Here is a 21556-nt window from a genome sequence, read left to right on the forward strand (position 1 = left end):
AGCTTAAGCTATTGGAGAAGTTGGTAAGTTAACATGGTATCAGAGGCAAAGGCCTCGAGTTCAAACCTCCCGGATAGCAAAAATCCACATGCAATAGTCGGCCCAAAGTAGTTAGAAACTAATCGACTTCTCCAAAAGCTTAAGGGGTTGGAGAAAGGCGTTATTTATCATTTATAATTTAACACTCCCCGTATCTGTGGCCCACCTGCCGACGTATCTGTGGCCCACCTGCCGACGTAGGTTTTTGAACTCGAGGCCTTGGCTCTGATATCATGTTAACTTACCAACTTCCCGTATGAACAATTTGTTTAAATGGGCTGGGATTCATGCGTTATAAACAAATTTGGGGTTCTGACATGGGCACTGATAAATTCGCGCCCCCTGTAGGATAATTCAGACCCTCTAACGTGAATTATGTGGCAGACTTTTACGCTTTTTCACCTTACGGTGGTGCGAATTATCATCATACGGTGGTGGAATTTGCCATCGCCCGACATGGCATCTTTCCACGATCGACTCTTACGTACAGATATGTTCCTCTCTTAAAAGCTATTTTCATGATACGATTCTAGGGTTTGGTTGCACGAACTGAGAGTCACGTGTTTGATTTTCAATAAAAAAGACAGTGTTCTTCTGAAAAACATGGTACCATTCTAGGGTTTGGTTTCACCAACTGAGTGATGTGTTTGATTTTCAATTTATGATCATGCCAGAGAAAAAGGTGGATTTGATTGAAAAATCTGAAGAGAAATCATCAATCTCTCTCTTTTCGAGTTTGGGTTTGAAAAAGAACGGGGTTTGATTCAGCTCGTAGAGAGAATTATAAAATCAAGGGTTTTGATTTCAGAAGCAACAGTTGGGAATAGTCAATTTTGTGGGTTTCTTTTTAATGAATTGCAAAGCTAGATGTATGTGAATTCTGTGGATTTTACCATCTTGTAGATGCTTTGAATTTGTTCAACTTTAAGATTTGTTCTCTAGGATGAATTTTTTTAGAATACTAATTTTGAAGGAAATTATAGGGGTTTTGATGACTGAAATTTAGGATTTAGACACCAATTTGGCCCTTTCAAATCAATGTGGAAGATTTTGTTGGGGAGGTGGTTTTTTTTTTTTTTTGGAGGTGGAGATTAATCTCATTGAAGACTTGAAGGGCTTTATTTTTCTCAGTCAATGCAACTTTGCAAAGGTAGAAGACTTAATCGATCCTCAGCCAATGCAACATTGCAAAGGTATTTTATTTTTTTTCTCCCTCGATGTTAATTTTTTTGTTGTAGCCCACAAACCATTAGGGTATTCAAATCAATGATTGGGCTAATTAGGATCCTCGGATCAACCAACGGATTGCACGGATCGACGATCAGCCATGAGATGATCCCAGATCATTGATCGATCGTCCTTAGATCATCCAGATATCTGATGGCGTTACAATCGACGGTCCTTGTTCACCAAGGATCTAAAATTTAGTTTTTAATTGAAATTTTCACATTGGCTTAAAATAGCCTTTAGTTTAGTTACATTAGGAATTTTTAATTGCTTTGAGTTGGATGAATTTTATTAGCTAAGTTCAAAAAAATATTAGCTATAAATTTTAAGAATTTTAGAGACTTCTTAGGATAATTTTGCAAGTGTGTTGGTCGTCGAATGTTTGGGTTATTTTAGTCTTTTTTCATTCATTATTTTAATAGAATTAGGTGTTAGAGTTAGTGCCCTAAAAACTAATGTGTTTATTTATGAATAAAGGTTTTACTTCATGACATTATGGATATTGTTCAATAAATATGTGAGATGTGCTTATTATATTTGACATATATCTGTGCTTAGGGAGCAAAGTAGGAATCCCATGCTCAAGGATTCACAGATCCTAGGGAGCAAGGAGATATGGAATTCCAGTTCTTTGTAGACCTTAAAGGTTCCTAGTTAGGGTCGAGATTGAATATCTCCTCCTATACACAACCAGCACCAGTCTTGCCTGCATGCACGTGTCGTGGAGTGGCTTATCTCAGTCACTTGCGTAGTAGACTCTAAGCCTTCTGTCAAGTCAATTCATAAACTACATTTTTTGAATTTTGTTTGTTGTCTTTATCAATTGATTTATCCTTATTTTGTTACATTTTCTGCTGAAATCTTATTCTCTGGACAACATTTTCAAAAAAAATAAAAATAATTTTGATTCTCTGGACAAGCAGCTTATGAATTTCATTTGTTGGAGTCAATTTCGATCTTTGCAATTTTATGTTTTTTTTCCCTTTTCTTTATTATTCTACGAAATATTAAACCCATATGAAATTTGCATGCTTAGAATTTTTTTTTTTTTGTTATGCGTTCCTTCTGTCAGATCCTACACTGTTGATATTTTATCTTGCCATACATAAGAACATAGGAACATGAATTATTAAGGCTGCAATTTTACTTCTATTGCCTTTGATTTCAGTAGGTGGAGAAGATTCTTAGTATCGTAGTAACATAATCAAAATTTTCACGTTCTCGCCTTCTCGGTGGCTGCCACACAATTCATTCTGTTCAAAATGGGGAGTGTTAGGAGTTATAGATAGTGCTATTCAACTAAAAAATCTCTGATAATTTTATTTATTCAGTCCAGTTTCCATTTTTGCAATTTTATCGTGTTTCCCTTTACTGTTTCTTGTTTGTGTTACTTTGGAAATGCTAGTTTATGACATTGGACATTCCATCTGATTTTTCATGCATAGGAATTGGTTTTGAATGTAAACTCTCACTGGAATGGGATTTGTATGACTACAATCATTCTTTCATTACCAGATTCTTGAAACCCAAATCATTGTCTTATTGTAGCCAGTGTGACTAGATCCTGCACCAACTACATCAATTCCAGTACAAGCTCAACGAGTAAAGAAACACCTTCAATATCGCAACACCTACTGAGTTCCAAACAGAGGGCATCACAAGCAGCTGTAGGGCTGAAGGGGTGGAACTGAGAAAGTGCAAGGCAAGCAAGGTTTCAAGAAGCTCAGGGAATCTAGCAGGCTGGGGGAATTTCAAAGAAAAGAACGGTATTAAAGATAAATAAATAAAGAGGAAAAGTTGAAAAAAAAAGTGGGAATTTGGTGACAAGGAGTCCAAAGCTTATGGAACTCAAAGTGCACCACAATGTACCTTAGGACAAAACGAAAGGATGACAAAAACAGGAAACAAATGGGTAGAAGAAACAGGAATACCTCCAGGACGAGTTATAATCCATAGTAACCAGCCTACAGAGGAGGTGATCAAAGGGGATCTTGATCTGGAATTGGACAAATGGTTAGAAGAAACATGGCAGGGCATCAAGTTTAGATTGAGTGGCACAAAGTACAGAAAGAGGCTTGTCGAGATGATGGATGAGCTTCAGGGTCAAGGTTGTTTTGCACCATCAGACAAAGACATTGAGATCAAAGGGAAATTGCTTCCTGAAGGAATGGACCCATGTAGCAGTGGGGTGAGGGCCCGCTACCCGAAGTATCTCGAGGCAGTACCTCAGAAACCAGACTTCCGAACTGTCCGCCTAAAAGCTGATTCAACGGAGGCTGACGAGAGAGTTGTTCGGGAGACATTGTGGAGACATTATGTAACTCTCACACAAATGGTCATGGAGGCAAACGCTAAAACAAGCATAGATGAACTCAATGCTTTGAACGAACAGGTTACCGGTTTATGGAAACTGGGCTTCATAGCAGATCACCTTTTTGCACTATTAATGCGAGTACATGAATGGAAGAAAAGTGGAGTAGATCAATTGAAGGAACAGTATAGAGAAGCCTTCACAGTTTGGAGTAAAGTAGAGGGAGAAGTCTTTGAAAGGAGGAGGAAACGCAAACGATGTGAAGAAAAGACAGGAGAATTGGAGGAAGAGGAGACGCAGCTTCAGTGGAAGCTTGATCAATGCAAAGCTAGGTTGGAAGAAGAGAAAGCTAGGCTTCCAAGGCTTGATAGGGAACTAGCTGAAATAGAGGAGCAAATACAACCTCTTAGAGAAACTGAGGACAACATCAAATGCAAGTTCAAAGAAGCAAAGTCAGACTGGGGGCATTTAGCTTCAATATTGTGACTCCAATAATAGTAATTCATTTAGAGGGCCCCTTCTTTATACCATGCATAACTTCTTCAGGTCAGTAACTTCTTTGGTTAAGAATTTCCTCTTCAGAGAAAAATAATCCCAACAAAGTGGCCGCTATCTCAGATGGTAGGACTTATAAAGACATTATTCTCAACTACGAACATCCATGTTGTATATACTCAGCACACAGGTACCGGTAATAAATGCAGCTAGTCATAAAATTTCAAACCCACCATGTGGAAACAATTTCTTATTAATACAAGACCAAGTGTGGATGCTTCCTTCTGTGAAATACTTATTCTGGCAAATAGAATTCCAGAAAAACCAATCTGAAGCAAAAAAAAAAAAAAAACATTCTATAACTTCTGCAACTTGAGTATTTGCATCAGGTTAAGTTGGTTAACCATGGTGGACCAAGCAGATGTCAATGCAGGCGAGTATGTGGTCCCAAAATCTTTATATGTGAAGCTTTTAGCCAGAGCTAATGGCCCTGACTAAAGAGAAGCAACTCCACCTATAGGTCGCGCGTCTGATCTTGCTCTTCGACTTTCTGCTGAACTGCAAAGTTTCAGTTTCTATTGCTTCTCTTAGATTGCTTGGACTATGGAGGAATCCTTGAAGAACTTTTCTTCAAGATTGATGGAGATTTTAGAGAAGAACCCTTCTTCTTCAAGTGATGGAGGAAGAACAAACTTTATTGAGAAATTAGAGAGACATAGAAAGAGATTTTGAGAAAAACTTTCTTGGAGAATAGGAAGGAGAGTGAAAAACGTGCAACAATGGCCACTTTCCACACTTTTGTATATATATATATATATATATATATATATATATATATATATATATAGGAATGCCCTTTGGGTGGTGGTGGGGAGATGTGTGAGGTTTTGCTCTCTTCTTTCATTTTTCAAATTAATACGGAGAGAAAGAGTTGAAAATAAAGAAACCCCTTTATGTTCATCTTTCCTTTTATTCATTAAAGTGGCAAAGTTTCTCTCTTATGTGTAATGGATCCTTTGAAGAGTGGGAATGTTCTTTGACAGTTACTTCTATACCCTAAACAAAAAATCAATAACTGAATTATCCATTGGCATTTATTCATGGGGGCTTAATGTCATTAAGGTGTGTGTGGAGGTGTGTGCAAGAGGGGTGGGGTTCTGGTGATGTTGGGGAAACTATTTTAATTTTAATTTCTAAATACTAATGTAGCTGTTGACAAGGTGGTTGGAAGTTTGAAAACTCATACCTCCACCACTTGATTCTAAAACTAAATTTTGAATGGCTCATCTTTTGTATATCTGAATCCAGTGGGGGCTGGTGGATTTAAAAGATAGAAGTTGGGAGAGGAGGAATAGTCTACTCTGGAATCTGGACTTATATGAGTTAATGATTCCAAGTGGACATATTTTGCTATTAAAGCAAGGAATGAAACTACCTTTACCTGATTTTGGGGGTTATTTCCTCTTTAAAGGTATATGATGAGGTCCTATTTGTTTTGGATTTTGAGAACCGATTATGAGTCCAAAACTAATTATTGAACTCAAAATTGATTATCAGTTCTCAAAGTCCAATAATCACAAACTTAAAATTGATATGGCCCTGTTACTCCCATCTTTTGCATTGAGTAATAGAAAGTTACTCTCCTTTGCACTGGACAACAGAAAACTATTCCTCAATCTTGCACTGAATAATAGAATGTTGCTCCCCAAACACTTGATAACTGAAGATTATTAACAACTTTTACACTGGATAACATAAAGCTATTCCTCCCTTTGCACTGAGTGGTACAAAACTGCTTCCCACCCATTGCACTGAGTAACAGAAATTACTCCCTCAATCCTCGCACTAAACAACATAAAGTTGTTTCCCCAACACTTGCAATGGATAGTAGAAAAATACCCAACAAGTCTTGACATGGAGAAGCCATTATTCCTTAGCAGGACTTCCATTAAGTCTCTTCAACCATGAAAGTTAGAGTCCTACCTAACACACCCAGCCACTGATAAGTGAACATGACACTTCTCTTAGAGTCATATGGCAAGAGTAAGGCCTCTGCGACCATCCTCTTTTAATAATGGCAAGAGCGGTGCCTCCAGGACCTATCATTCGCTGATCCTTAAACTTTTATAAGTTTATACTAGAAGAGGAAAATCAGCCCTGATGACAGTCGGAATTTACTTGTAGGGAGAATTTGACATTCAAAGGGACCCTGACTTGTCCGGTTTCTCGCATAAAATTTCATTGCCATGAACTTTGTGATACATATTGTATGCCAAATAAGTGGCATATTAGCCCATTAGGACTTTTTACGAATTTATTTTCATGTATCTTCTGTCAATGGGGGCATCTGTTGACACCTCATTTTGTAGGGACCGCAAAAGAACAGTCTAGCACTCTGATGATATGTTGTTTGTTTGTTTGTTTGTTTGTTTTTGGTCTTTTTTAACCTAAACAAAGAAGCTAATGACTTGAAAGACCCTTAAGAAAACATGTTTAGGAAAGAGGAAAAAATAAATCCCCAAGAAAAAACTAATTCCCCAAGAAACCTAATTTTCAAACCCAAACAATTTTCAAAATATACCAAAACTGGCAAAGAGATGTCTGACCAGACATGCCCTAACAACAGACAACCAATAGAAGTGTTAATTAAAACAAGAGCCATTATCAAAACAAGCGAGTGGAAATTGCGCCAGTGTTTCATATCCTATTATAATCTATGCAATGAAAGCATTATGGTGGCCATTTTAAACTTATGCAATATCAAGAAGCTTATGACCAAAACTATTTTACAGAAAGAAACAACCAAAATACACCCCCCTGAAATCTTATGTGATGACTCTGGGACTGTATAATTTAAATGGATTGAATAGGGGGATGTAGAATATAGTCCCATACTATTTTACAGAAACGGCTAGAGGCTGGTACCTCGCAGCTGCTTGCTTTCTGTAAGAGGCAATCAACCATCTGAATTTCAATTTATAATCTGCATCTATCTTTCTAAATATTCACCATTTCTAATTTTCTCTGTAGACTTCTCTGAGCATCCATGCCTGTTCCCCTAGCTCTCCAATGCCATATAAAATGTAGAAAGTACTTTATCTGTTTCAAAGCAATAACAAGGGAAGGACATTAGAATTTGAAGATGTGAAACATCTACTTTTTTAGAACTGAATAGACAAAGCAGTGTTGTATGAAGGGAAAACAAAAAAACAAAAAACATGATTTTTTAATTTACTATTTATTATAGAAAACCCATCTTGAAACAGTATTAATAAAAGGAAAATGATAAGGGGATGCACTGATAGAATGCCTTCTTAATGACGGCCAACTTGTGCCAATGTATTTTGGCAACTTTTCTTGTTTGCTTTGATGAGCTCAAAACTGGGCCACACAATCCAATTGAGCTAGCCTTGAAGCCCAGTCACCTTAACAAAATCAAGGGACTTTTAGTTGAATTTACTGAGTGGAACTCTTAATTTGAAGGCTCAGTAGACTCACTACCCTAGTCGAGTTTTAAAGTTTTTGAACGCTGTGTATGTAAAAAAAAAAGTATATACCGGTTTGGTCTAATTAAGAACAGAGTAACTATGTGATTCTGATTCCAATTAATTGGTGTAATAAATATAAATAAATGGGCACCAACCTTGACTGAAGAACACACTAGGAAGGTAACAGATCAACTGTAAACTGGCAGTTGAACGGTCGGTGAGATCAAGATTGTAAGCACTCTGATTTATCCACACCAAGGACCATCATTACTGAAGGCAGCTCTGAAAAAATCGAATATTCTGCCAGTACAGACTCATCAGATCATAGATTATATGGATGTCATTGAAATGCAGATAATTTAATTACTTTTTTTTTGAAATGGAAAGACAACTTAGTTACCAGCAACCCTAAAACTTAAAGTACGGAAAAACATGAACAGAATTGGCACAATTTAATGAAAGATTGGGAACATCTGTATCTTTTAGACGGGTACAATTCGAGCCAAATTAGAGTAACCAGGCATTTGTAAGATCATGGGTAAGAAAGAAAGAAAACACAGTAATTTAGGAGTTGAGATCTCATTCAGACATTTGTAAACACGGAAGTTGAAAAACTACAACAAAAGCTTTTTAAAATCAAAAGCCTAATCGCGTACAAGAGTAAGTTTCAAGACTACTCAAACTCAGACAGGCATATAGGTAATTTTCAAATCTTGAAAACCACGAAGTACAAATTTTCATGTCCTCACCTGCAAGGCAACGGTAATGTCATTTTCATCGACTTTCAATGTCACTCTCTTCAATTTGTCTTCCCGAGAAAGACCGAGTTTGAGAATTCCCTGTACCATAAAACAGATGGGAGTTTATTAGTCGAAGAAATCAGATGAAATGAAGCTCAAATGAATTGAGACCATAACGGCTGGTATTAGTTTAAAGGACCTGGTCACTGAGAACTCTGCACATGTTTGAAAATTCCAGCATGTTAGCTGGGGGAATTTGTGTTGATTTGCAGATGTCTGAGTAAGATTTATTCAACTGTGCAAAACACGTATAAGAATATTAGCTTATGAATTTTGAAGATGACAGCTGAGATTTCTATATAAAATCATGAGATACTCCATACCTCTCCAATAGTTGCATCCTTCTTTCCCTGGCAAAAAAGCTTTACTGCAGAGCACAGTATTATCTGTGCTGCCAAAGGCATAGAATGATTTAGTTTCTGCTTTACTCATTTTTTTCTCTATAGAGATACTGAATTATTCTATTGAAGATGCAGGCAAAAAAGATATCAAGATGACCCAAACAAGAAGAAAAGAAAAAATGATACAAGAAAAGAAATAAAAACCCATAGACAAGCCAGCACAGAATACAGAAGTGAACACCAATAGACAAAATAGCCCTATGAAGCTTTCCATCAGTGAAAAGGCCTGCCATATGCTTAAAGAGAGGATTGATCTCCCTTATCCAAATAAAATATTTCTAAGATGTAATTAGGCCATGGACTCGATGCCCAATGCCAAGCAATGATATTTCAAGAATTATCCTCAACCAAAAGAGCACTAGAGAGACGTGAAAATGCGAAGACTGGTAAGTAATACATGAACTTTTGCTTCATTGGAATCAACACGAAAATGCCAAGGGGTAGTTTGATATTGTTTTAAAATTATAACAAAGGGGAGCTTTAAACTTTGCCAATCTCATTTATTTTTAAATCCCATCTTTGAAATTTCATATGATTTTTGAAAATCTCTCCAGCCACATCTTTTTGTTGATGCCAAAGGAGGAGAGAAGGTCGACGATTTGAAAATCACTTTATCAAAATTGTTTTAAACTGACCATAGATTGAGGGGGAGCTTTTGTGTTTAAAACAATCATTTAGGGGGAGCTTTATTGGAAATTTTTGTTGTCATCATCAAAAGGGGGAGACAAGGGTTCAACCTTAGTCACTTTCTCAAGTCATGTTTTGATGACAACAAAGATAATAGGTAATTTTATATTAGTTAAAATACTAATGCTTAATTGTTGTTTAAGTATTCTTCTTGAAGGTCAAAATGGATCATATAGAAGCATGGATCAAAAAACAAAGAAAGGAGCATGAAGTCAAAGGGAGAAGAAGAAGATCCACGGAGCAAGAAGAAGAGTAAAAACTTGAAGACTTGAAGATTCAATTGAAGATTCAATTGAAGATTTAGTGTCAAAGTCAAGCCTAGAATGTATAAAGTAGGGTAGACTTAAAACAAAGGTAATTGTTCTTAAATTGAACATAAAATAGATTGCACACAAGTCTGGAAAGCCAGAGTGGAGTCTGAATACTTAAAGACACATTCTGCACTTTGGACGGATGGCAATGGACTGAAACTGTGCAATTTGTGCAAACCAAAACATAACCCTTGACGGATGACCATGGCCCTGCATGGTCGACCCTAGCCTATCCACGGTCAACAGTGCACATGGGATGATCCACCATCCAGAAACTGGCCAAACGGCCAATTTCCAATGGCTAGTCTGATGGATGACCATGGATCGTACGTGGTGACCGTTTGGAACCTATAACGGCTAATTTTGGCTCCAAACATCTATAAAATGGGTTTAAGGTTCCCAACATGACAAGAACACTCACAGGCTTACCTAGAGCCATAATTTGTATACAATTGAGGGAACAATCTAGGAAATTCTTTGTATATCTTTCTTTGAGAATTTTGAGAAGAAAGAGCTGGTTGAAACATCAAACAGAAACAGCAAGATATGGAGAAGTGAATAATAGCCTGTGTTGCTTTCTGAAATGGCTCATCCAGAACTGGTATACCCTTATTACATCAGAGCAAATATGCATCCATGCACCATGCATATGAAAGTTAGTTGCTTCCTAGACACTTCTGCACCTCAAAAAACATGGTTCATTGCACATCTGGATGGCCAAACCAATATTAACGTGTGTCCTAACTCGAAGGTATGTAAGATTTATAGCTAAACTAGTATGTATAAATTGTAATAGAATCCCATGATTACAGCAGGCGTTGTTTTTCACAAGATTTATTACAACATAAATAAATTACTACACTTGTACTGCAGTACCAATATGCGCTGTAATGATCTTTATCCTCCACTCATGACACTTGATAGCAAAAAAAAATGATCAAAAGAAAGTCCACTTGGGCATGCTAATAAAGTAACAATCAACTCCAAGTGAGAAGGAACAGTTGCCAAGGAATTGACAAGCGTAAACATATCATTTTACTAGCACAGCTATTGCCAAAAGATGTGGATTAGCTACACTCAATATTTAGGGCATTTATGAAACCAGATCATTAATCCCAACTGCAAATATACCTGTTGATGTTGTGGAAGAGATTGTATGGTGTCCACTACCGCTGACTTGAATGTCTTTGACCAAGCAATATACATATGATCACTCCTTACCTGCAACGAGTTCCAGAGACATCAGGAGAAAAACACTAAGGGGCCGTTTGGATACGCGGATTTTAGAATCTTGGATTTCCTTAAAATTGTAGAAGGGAGATGAGAAAAGAAAGAGACCAGCCGTCGTTTTCTGATTTCTAGCCCTTCTTTCCTACAGCAAGAGAGCAGGAGATCGTCCCGTGTTTCCATGTTTTTTAGAAATCTCAGGATGGGGGAGAGATTTCTAAAATCTAGATTGCTCACTAAAAATCCAAGAAACGCTGTCAGGACAGCATATAGCAGCTTGATCATGAACCCTCTTTTACACTTTTTTCAAACTAAAACCTGGATTCTAAAATCAGCGTATCCAAACGGCCCCTAAATAACTGCTTATACCAGTTGACGGCATACAACTAATAACAATGACAAATATAGGGGACAAATAACTGCTTATACTAGTTGACATAACTAATAAGAATGCAAAATATATTGGATTCAATAACAACCACACAGTAATTTCCTTCGGTATACAATCTGCCACATCAACCCTCTTTGGGATCCCATTGGTAGCTGTGTAGCATTGTCTTGTACCAGTGTTAGTACTAGGCATTGGGTTCTTATTGAATTTGTTATATTGCAGCCACAAAACTACACTGAATTATTCATTCAGGTGTAAATATAAAATCCTAGAGTATGTCACCTATTTTGTGAAGCTTTAAAGCCCTCTCTACTATGCAGTGCCAATAGATTGATCAGTTAAAATATTTACTTTTTGCGAATGGAATTCACTTGCAGGATCTTTAGCCTGAGCAGATGATAACTTCTCAGCTGAGAACACATTAATATTGGCTTTGGGATTCCTCAACTCCGCCTCTAGAATTTCGATTGCACTCCTGAAACAAAATAGAAAGAAGAAAATTGAAGTTCAAAAGTAAAATGCGGGATGTAAAGAGACCAACCCCCAAAACACATTAAAAACAAAATGACCAGTGAGTCAGTGACAGAAACCTCAAGTTAACAGAAAATATGCATAAATTAGGAAACAAGCAGAAAATGCACAAAAAAAGATGGCAGAAATTGGGATATAAGATACATCCAATTTAATGAAGATGAGTGGTAAAAAAAAGTTGGGTGAAATCAGTAATTTTGGCGAGAAACAAAGCACAGAAGTCAGGTTCCAATGGTTGAAAATGCCAGTAAAATGCATTGCATTCATGTCTCAATATCAGAATAATTGTTTTCTGAGACCAGTAAATGGATTATCTAGATTCTGGAAAATGACATTTAAATATTTATCAAAATTGTAGTAAAATAATTCCAAAAGTACACCTAGTGAACCTTTGTTTTCAATTCTGTTCCATTCCAAACGGAATCCGGAACCGAAATGCGAGCAAAACTTTTCAGATGGAATTTTGGAAAACTCGGGAATTTCCAATCAGAATCTGGTGTTTTGGTTATTCTTCTAGTTCCGGTTTGTTCAGATCAGTATTTCTTATATGTTTTTTACATTTTTACCATTTTCCGAGAGAAGATAGATGCTTTTGATGACCTATTCAATTGAGAAACCATCTCCAATTCATATTTGAGGTTCTATTTAACACAAAACATACAGTAACCAGACCACACGCTTCCACGCAAGCCTAGGCAGTGGGCAACCATACCACAGCTTATCAAGGAAGAGAAATAAGTCAAATAACCAGTAGAATATGTAACAAAGGGTTTGGTGCAACATAAGTTATGCATTAGTTACCATTAACACTGACCTGCAAACACTGAGAGCTTTTCGCATATCTCCAGACTCAGCTGCAACTCTCTGTTATATCCCCAACATTGATTAGATGAAGTTCCACAATTAACTAGTGTTATGTTCAAAAAGCCAAAATATAGTGATGCCCATTTTTATTGACATGGAATGAAGACTCAAATTCTATTGGTTGTTTGCATTGATTTATGTTTCAGTTTCGGTTTCAGCCTGAAATTTCGTCTGAAATCCGGCTGGAATTTTGGACAAATAATATATTTTTGAAACAACAAATTCAATTACTGAAATTTGGGTCGAAATTTCAGGTGAAATTTGGGAAATCCAAAATTTTGGATTTCGGGAAATTTCGGTTTCGGACCCAACCGAAATCTGAAATTGCGAACCAAAATTTTGGATTTCGCTCCAAATTTAAAACCGTGGTTGTTTGTATGAGCATGTGCTACAGTGAAGTTTCTTTTCTTTGTCAATGTTTAAGAGTCATTTAAGCCAAGAAAATTACAGCCTACATCCAAAGTTTGCAAGTATTATTTTCAGGTATAGGAAAACAGAGTGAAAAAAAGTTCATCGCGGCAATGTAAGCTAACTTTGGATCAAATTTAAGGTAGGAAATATATGATTTTTCAAATTCATCAATCATTTATAGAAATAAAACCAGCTATATTCATAGGTCACTCATGCATGAACTAGTTTATGTGTAAAGGAGGGTGCATACATGAGAGACTATATGCTACAAACTTTCACAGGAATACAAGAAAGAATTTTGACCATTTGATAACTAATAATTGATAATGTTAACATACCAACTTCTCCAATAGCTTAAGCTATTAGAGAAAGGTGTTATTTTTCTTTTATACTTTAACACTCCCCCGCACGTGTGGCCCACTTGGCAAACACGTGGCACATGTGGTCCCACTTTGGGCTGACCATTGCATGTGGATTTTCGCTATCCGGGAGGTTTGAACTCGAGACCTTTGGCTTTGATACCATGTTAACTTACCAACTTCTCCAATAGCTTAAGCTATTAGAGAAAGGCGTTATTTTTCTTTTATACTTTAACAGATAATATTAGAATGCAGATCAAATATAAGGAACTCAATCAGAAGAAAAGAGGTAAAATTTAACTCACTCTAGCACAGAGCTCCAGTGTGTGAGGTCCGAAGGCATCATATGCGAGGGCCTCCTGAAACAGGAACGATATTAACAATAGCCATGGAATTTAAAAATTCAAAAGTGATTGCAGTCCTTGCTTGCACCAACTCAATTAAAATTTAGATTTCTAATTTGAAACTCAAAGGATACAAGTAAAGAGTCGAAAACAAATGAGACCTTGTGACAAACATGAACCGTAAACATTAATGGTAAATAAAGTAGGTGCATTCAAATCGAAAAGATATTCAAACCAAATGTTCTTGATGAAGAAAAATGAAACCCGTAGAGCAAAATGAGTGATTTATTTGTATTAATAGAACTAGAGATAGAAAAATGCTCAAGAAGAGATTGAATCCACCTAAGTTAACCCTTGTGTCAAAGCAATTAGAATGTTGGGTCACAAGATTTAGATGATGGGTTCAACCAGCTAACCAAAATAAAAATCATGTCCCTCTTAGATATTTTCACTCTCTTTCTCTTCAGCTCGTTGTCTAGTTAATGAAACCACATGTCCACTAAGTTTTCTTTAGAAAAACATTTCTATGCTACCAACTCGTGCATCAGAAAATCTCATGGGAAGTTTTTCTTCCCAAATTAGACTTGCATTGACAAGCAACTTGATGAATTTATATGTATAAGTGGAATATTTTGATTCCAAGAATTTCAATAACATAAATTTAGGTTAGTTTCATAAATGCAAGACGATTCACATTGACAATAGTGAATCCCCAAACTGAGTAGCTGTCGACAATTACTGGACTATTGGCAAATAATAAGTCTAAAAATGGGAAATTTTTGACAATTGAAGAACGGTATGAAAGTAATAATTTTATGAACTAAGGAGTAATATTCTTATTGCAAAAATAGTATTCAAAATGGAGCATATGAAATACCATGAGCCTTTGTTGAAGAATCTTGAGTATCTGATCTTTAGAGTAAGCACGGAAAGTTACAACCATAGGCTTACCTAGCACCAGACGAAAGATAGTGAGAAGTGAAGGAGCACCATTTGTAGTATATAAATATAATACAAGCTCGTATAAATAAACTATACGAATGTACAAGAGGCCATCCCAAATCTTAAATTTGAAAGTTGCTTTAGTATGTATGTCCCATCCCAAATGTGTCCAACTAGACATTAAACAGTCTTAGCAAGGTTGCAAAAGTACAAATTTCAATATCCAATGAAGTACAAATTTCAACATCCAACATCATTATTAATATAAGAACATTTCCAATAAAATGGATAAATTCCATAGATACATAGTTTTAGTTCTTGAGATCATCTTTCTAGCTGATCAATTTTTTTTAATGAGAAGGGAAATAAGAGAGGGCAAGAATTGACAGAGGGGGCATAGAATTCCATCAGTAACGCATTTGGGTAACTTGTAGCAAAGGTCTATGTTATCATGTAAAAACTCTGACAAACAGCACGGGTTGTTCTTGTATGTGTATACATTAAAAATTATATAAACCATGCAAGTTAGTAAAACTCACAATTCGGTGATTGCAGTTTTGGAAGAAAGCGCTCTGCTAGGTCTATTGCATTTGCTATTCCTGTGCAAAAGAGAAAAAAATATATATCACTGATTAACATAGCCTTTCTAGTGATTATAGTAGTACTACAGATTAGATATGCTAAGTCTTATCACATTTTCTAATATTGTACGAACAAAAACAAATATCATCATTTTATATAGTTCCGCTAGTGTTCATGGTGGAACTACATGTTAGATATTTTAAGCTCTGAACATTTGAACTATGCAGAAATAAATGCTGGCTTGAAAAAGAAAGATACTCCTGGATGAATATTGAATTACTCTTTAAAATGATACCTATTAATATGAACCTTGAAAATGGAAATTCTGTGAGCATGAAAAGATCACGCAACACAGCCCGATCTTTAGTAATCAAGTAATCCATCTCATCAACAATTATCAACCTGTAATTATAAAAGAATTAGTTAAATATCCATATATTTGGCACCATTCAAATTAGACAACAAACCATAGTTGCCAGAAACTCCTTGGGCGGGTGGGAAACCCGTTTCCCCTAAAATGCGTTTCTCGCGGTTGGGAAACTCGTTTCCCCTAAAATGAGGGAAACACTTTTCGGAACCGTTTCCAAAATATGATACAAAATTGGAGAAATATTTTTGAAACACATGGGAAACATATGGAAAACTTATGTAAATAATGTGTAAACGCGTAATAAACATATGCAACACTCGTAGAAAACGCATATGAAACGTGTAGGAAACATGTGTGGAACTTCTGAAAATCATTTTGGAAAAAACACATCATTTCCTAGACGTTTCTCGTACGATTTTCTATTGTTTCTCGTTTCTTGCTTCCCCTGTATTTGTTTTCATGCGTTTCCCGTTTCCGTTTCCCACACTGGTAACTATGCAACATAACTATGCAACAACTATGCAACATAACTATGCAACAGACAATAAGATGCATCATAAATACAAAGCAATATTGCCATCACGAACAATGTTAAATCTCCACTGGGTACATGTACAAACTGTCCAAGACAACAGATAATAACTGAACAAAATTGAAGCATTCAACACAGTTTGAAATTTCGACCGAAATCCGAAATTTCAGTCAAAATTTTGGCTAAAAAATCGGAAATTTCCCAATTTTTTTTTATGGAATTTCGACAGAAATTTTGGCATTTTGGCCAAAATTTCAATCCTTGGCATTCATATAAGATAAGAATGCATGTGAACAAGATGTTTATATTACATCATCTTCCCACTAAATGACTGTTTCCTTTTAGAGAACAAATTCTGCAGGTGTTGAAGAGGCAAGCGAGAGCCATTGCTCCTGTTTTGTGGACCGTGTCTTTCAAGTATCTGCAATGGAAACCAGTACCATCCCACAATTAATGATCTATGAATTTGCCATATCCATGATTCTTACAAAAAATATATATACCTTGTTGAAAATTTCAGCACTACTAGCAAGGGAAGTGCAATTAATAGTCAATACATCTGGTACCTGAAATCCCACCTGTTCATGAGATCAGCGCAAAATTTTGGTTTAGCATATGAAAGAGGAATACAGAATGAATTCCAGGCCAAACTAAACATATGTGCCAGCGCTCAAAAACAAGCATATGACAAATAAAGCACTACATGTGGAGAATTAGGAAAAGAACATTAATGCATCATCATTAGCAAGAAGACAGAAAGTCACATGCAGATGAGAGTCTCATGTGCCCCCCCTGGTGATCCAGAGATAGGATGGAAAATCCCACCAGGGGATATGCCATGTTACTGTTGCTAGCCTGTGGGGATCCAAGCCACATCCATGATGTAAATTTGATAAAACCCACGAGGAAGCCTTCTAAAAGAAAAGGGATAGTTAGTTGCCCCCTAAATTGGTGTTTCACATCCAAAAAGTGGTCTGGCAGTCATGATAATGACCATCTGAATTACTTATCTACTAAATGAGAGGTTCGCATCCTAAAAAAATCCTGAAATTGCTATCATTGTCATCTCTCTGAATTAACTGTAGACGCCCCTCCTCTTCACTTCCTTCCAGAACTCATAAAAATAGCAGATTCCGACAATCAATCCTTGCAAATTCCTTTTGCATTGTTTGTTCTCAGAAACCCAAATTACTAAACAACTCTATGATTCCACCAAATGAAAGCTTCTCGAAGGAAAGCCAGACCACACTTTTAATTAACACTAGAACAACCTGCCTATGGGTCTAGCTTTGGAACCCAATTTTGATGGATCTAGCTTGGGAAATCCTGGGCCAGCAGGTATTGGTGGCATTCTTAGAGATGGGAGCAGGTCGACTAGATGGGCCTTCTCGGGGGCATCACCGATGCAAATGAACTGGAGGTAAGAGAAATACTCTAGGGAATCAGATTAATACATAGTGGTGATCTGGATCGTATAATAGCGGAGGGCGACGCCCCCCAACGTTTTCAGGTGGCTGCAAAGGAGTCACTCCCAACCATAGAGATTTAACACTTGGTTTGACGAGATCCGCGACCGAGCGGCCAATAGTGAAGCCGATAGACTTTCTAGTGCAGGTGTAGAACTTGAAATGAAAAGATTAAAGATTTTTTATTTTTGCCCCTTTGAAAGTTTGTTCTTTTCTCGTTCTTCTTTTCTCTCTTTATCTTTGTGTTTTATTGCTTGTAACGACCATCTCGGTCGCTTTCCTCTTCTTTTATATATTCCTTTGCCATCCCCCCCACCCCACACACAAAAAAAAAGAAAAAAAAGAATAACCAGTGTGTGGAGACACAAGTCACATATTGACAACACAAATTGGATAAAACCCAGGGGAAAGATGTAGTTGCCCCCCACTAAATCTGTGTTTCACATTCAAAAAGTGGTCTGGGAGTCACTGTTATAACCATCTGAGTTAGTTACCCACTAAAAAAGGTGGTTCACATCATAAAAACAAATTGCAATTGCTATTATCACTATTCCAATGAATTTAACTCTAAATGCCCTCCCGCTATTGTCACTATTCCAATGAATTTAACTCTAAATGTCCTTCCGTTTGTATATTTTCCAAACGAGCTCACTTCCTTGTCTTCTTACTCATGTGTCACAACATAGGATTTCATCTTTATTTTCTAAACGAAATCCCATTTTGCTAGCAACCCTCTTACTTGAATATACCAACACTCCAAATTTACATCTCAACAGGCATTTATTGCAAATTCCTTAGAACTTGTTCCATTTTATCACAAAAACCCAGATTACTAAACAACTCAATGACTCAAACCGAACAAATATTTCATAAAGAAATGCCAGACCGCTGCTTTTAAATATCATCAAACGCAAATCGTAAAAAAATAATCTAATAAACATAATGAGGAATAAATACGTAAACATACAAAAACTATATGAACTAAATTTATACATGTCTCGAGAAAGGGGCTATAAGTGTAACTTTTATAACCATCTTGAAAACTTATAAAAATGATATAATTACCTTGTTTGCCCATCCCACCAAGTTTTCTTTCACTTTCTCCATTGACAGTGTCTTCCCAGTACCAGGACATCCACATACATATAAACTCCCCGCCTTCTCATGTTCAATACACTCCTTGCAGAACTCAAATATCTTTTTCTGCTCCTCTTCGCGGCATAAAATAGCTGATGGTGCTGTGGATACATGCAAGGCTTCCTTAACCGCATTCATATGTGCAGAATCTAAACATGAAACAAACACAGAGTTCAAATGAGATAATCTGAACAAATATCATTTAGTTAGAATTACAAAAGGCAGAAAATCTTCCTATAGAAATATTAAAAAAACGATCAGGGATCGATAAAACTAGAACCCAAAGAAGGAATAGGAAAATTAATTTACAAAAAATAAAATAAAACTGTGCTTGCCTCTAGGGTTCCATTTGGATTTCTGAGGGAAATGATCTAACAATCTTTTCCGTGGGGATTTTCGTTGCGGGGCGACTTTATTATCAGATTCTTTCTGAAATTTTTGCAATCATTAGAACCCGATCCAAACTCAATGAAATTGAACTAGAAAAAAAAAATCAAGAAATCTACAATTGAAAGAAGGAATTCCAGCTGGAAAAAAAAACTCACCTCTACATCACCGTTTTGGGCCTCGCTTATGCAACTGCGAGGAGATCTCCATTTCTCTGGAGAATCGAGTGGACTTTGCTGCATCGATTCGGACCTAGTTCTCTTTCGTTTTGAAGTGGAACCCTCTTTCGATCGGATCTCTTCGGAGTTCTCCACATCCATAGATTCCTCTATGTCTTTGTGATTTGGAAGGGCTAGGGTTTTTTTCGAAGATAAGGGTTTAGGGTTTCGGGTTTTGTAGAAGAGGGGGAAGACGTGGGTAGTTGTTTTTTCGCGGGAAAACGAACGAACAGATTCCCGCCAAGCGGACTCGTTGGGCTATGTAAGAAAGGTAGCAGACTCGGGCGAGTTGACTCGCTTATCCTTTTTTCCTACAGGTTCAAAACGCTCTTCTAGTGGCCCGTGTGGATCATCTTTACATAGATGCGTCTAAAACAAATGAATCACATTTTTTTTTAGGGCACTGATAAATTCGCATCCCGTCTGGGATAATTCAAACCCCTGTAACATGAATTGACCACACACCCTTACAGGGGTACGAATTATCCTACATGGGGTGCGAATTTATTATTGCCCATTTTTTATCCTAATAAAACACATCATTATTTCGTCTAAAAGTATTGTTTCCTTTTATGACGATTGATGTCCTCGCGACCATGGTTTGATATTGATGCGAAACCACCTTGTTTTACACTTGTGTAAGGACTGCTAAGATCTTTTGAAAATGGATTGATATCCACACTACCAGATCTTTTAATAAAGGCACTACCTACTTTGTTTTTATTTATATATAGAAAGTATTTTAATGGTTGTGAAAAGTTGGGCTCAGCGTAAAACAAATTTTATGTAATTCGGTCACTGATACCTAGGCGGTACGATGTTACGTGGCTAATCGGCTAATCAGACGTAACAAGAAAATGAGAGAAACAGATAAGGAAAGGGGTTTTGATTCGAGGCAATCAAACCCCTAAAGGCTAAATTCGAGAGGAGCCATGAGTCTCCAAGACAAAGTAACCTTTGATGCTATAAAATTCTTCTTTTCCTCTTATTTTATTGAATTACTACTACATAAATATAAGCAAGAGGGAGTGCCATATCACAAGCACACTTACCTACTAACAAGATACATCACAAATAACTAACCCCACCACCCTAATCCACATACCCATAACTACATAACTACTACATTTACACTACCCAAAACATAAGCACATAACATTCCTTCCACTTAGAATCGACCTTGTCCTCAAGGTCAAATTATTGGAGAAAATATTGTAGCCTGCCCCCTATTGGGCACACTTTGGTTGAACAAATAAATTGACATCAAACCTTCATGTTCTTCATAAATAACAATCATGATCATTCGGATCTCACTTTTGAAATCTGCTGTGATCAAACTTGAAAATAAATACGATTTTTCATGATCATCAATGGTGCCCTTTTTCTCCGTCCGAACATCAAAAATTTCAAGATTCAGCCTTCATTCATCTCTATGCATTTCCTTGAATGTTATACTGATTTTTTTTTCAAACCTCCCACCATTTTTTATTGTCCTTCGATCATTTTCAAAACCACTGGTTTAATCTCATGCAAATCTTCACGTATGGGTTCCTAAAACTCCAAAGACGCAGTCATGGCACAAGATCGATGCCCCTGATACCACTTGTTATGTGCCTAATTGGCCGAAATACAAATAAACAAAAAGAAGAGAGAGAGAGAGAGAGAGAGAGAGAGAGAGAGAGAGAGAGGAAACCGAACCTCATAACAACTCAATTCGAGAGAAGCCATGACTTTCCAAAACAAAGTCTCATTTGTTGCTGTAAAGTTTTTCTTCTTCTCAATTAATTGAAATACAAAACTTAAATACAACCATAAATCACTACCCTACTAACGCACTTACATACCACATAAGGAAATTACAACATCCATAACCTAAAACATAACGACATAACTAACTCCACTTCATTGTTTTCTATAATGACAGTAATTCTTCATTTTACACCTTTTTAGCCATACATCAGAGGCTATCATAAATCCATAATTCTCAAAAAGCTCTACATTCAATTAGAAAAAGTACAAAACAAACTTACCATTTC

At 36.6% G+C, this 21556-nt stretch overlaps 2 protein-coding genes across 6 annotated transcripts; one reads left to right on the plus strand and one right to left on the minus strand.

The window, feature by feature from the left end:
- Positions 1-325: 325 nt before the first annotated feature.
- On the plus strand, positions 326-4364 carry LOC143892396 (uncharacterized). 4 transcript variants are annotated; one of them, XM_077396989.1, is made up of 3 exons: positions 326-1232; positions 1825-2040; positions 2815-4364. In XM_077396989.1, the coding sequence occupies exon 3, from the start codon at positions 3155-3157 to the stop codon at positions 4061-4063; it is 909 nt and encodes a 302-aa protein (XP_077253104.1). In that variant the 5' UTR covers positions 326-1232; positions 1825-2040; positions 2815-3154; the 3' UTR covers positions 4064-4364. The 4 variants fall into 4 exon arrangements, with proteins under 4 accessions (XP_077253104.1, XP_077253106.1, XP_077253105.1 ...); XM_077396991.1 differs by having other exon boundaries at positions 2819-4364; XM_077396990.1 differs by lacking the exon at positions 1825-2040.
- A 2354-nt stretch (positions 4365-6718) lies between these two features.
- Positions 6719-19920, minus strand: LOC143846019 (cell division control protein 6 homolog B-like). 2 transcript variants are annotated; one of them, XM_077354428.1, is made up of 17 exons: positions 19461-19911; positions 19251-19344; positions 18844-19064; positions 16816-16890; positions 16624-16733; positions 15706-15812; positions 15368-15427; positions 14764-14837; positions 13848-13901; positions 12723-12772; positions 11729-11852; positions 10891-10980; positions 8684-8746; positions 8500-8595; positions 8310-8399; positions 7716-7860; positions 6719-7171 (listed from the first exon to the last, which is right to left on the minus strand). In XM_077354428.1, the coding sequence occupies exons 1-16, from the start codon at positions 19620-19622 to the stop codon at positions 7828-7830; spliced, it is 1503 nt and encodes a 500-aa protein (XP_077210543.1). In that variant the 5' UTR covers positions 19623-19911; the 3' UTR covers positions 6719-7171; positions 7716-7827. The 2 variants fall into 2 exon arrangements, with proteins under 2 accessions (XP_077210543.1, XP_077210544.1); XM_077354429.1 differs by lacking the exons at positions 6719-7171; positions 7716-7860; positions 8310-8399 and having other exon boundaries at positions 8534-8595; positions 8684-8751; positions 19461-19920.
- Between the last annotated feature and the right edge of the window lie 1636 nt (positions 19921-21556).

Source organism: Tasmannia lanceolata, unplaced genomic scaffold, assembly GCF_043159265.1.
Source record: "Tasmannia lanceolata isolate RefF3 unplaced genomic scaffold, GAP_Taslan_0.1 ptg000015l, whole genome shotgun sequence".
Taxonomy (NCBI): domain Eukaryota; kingdom Viridiplantae; phylum Streptophyta; class Magnoliopsida; order Canellales; family Winteraceae; genus Tasmannia; species Tasmannia lanceolata.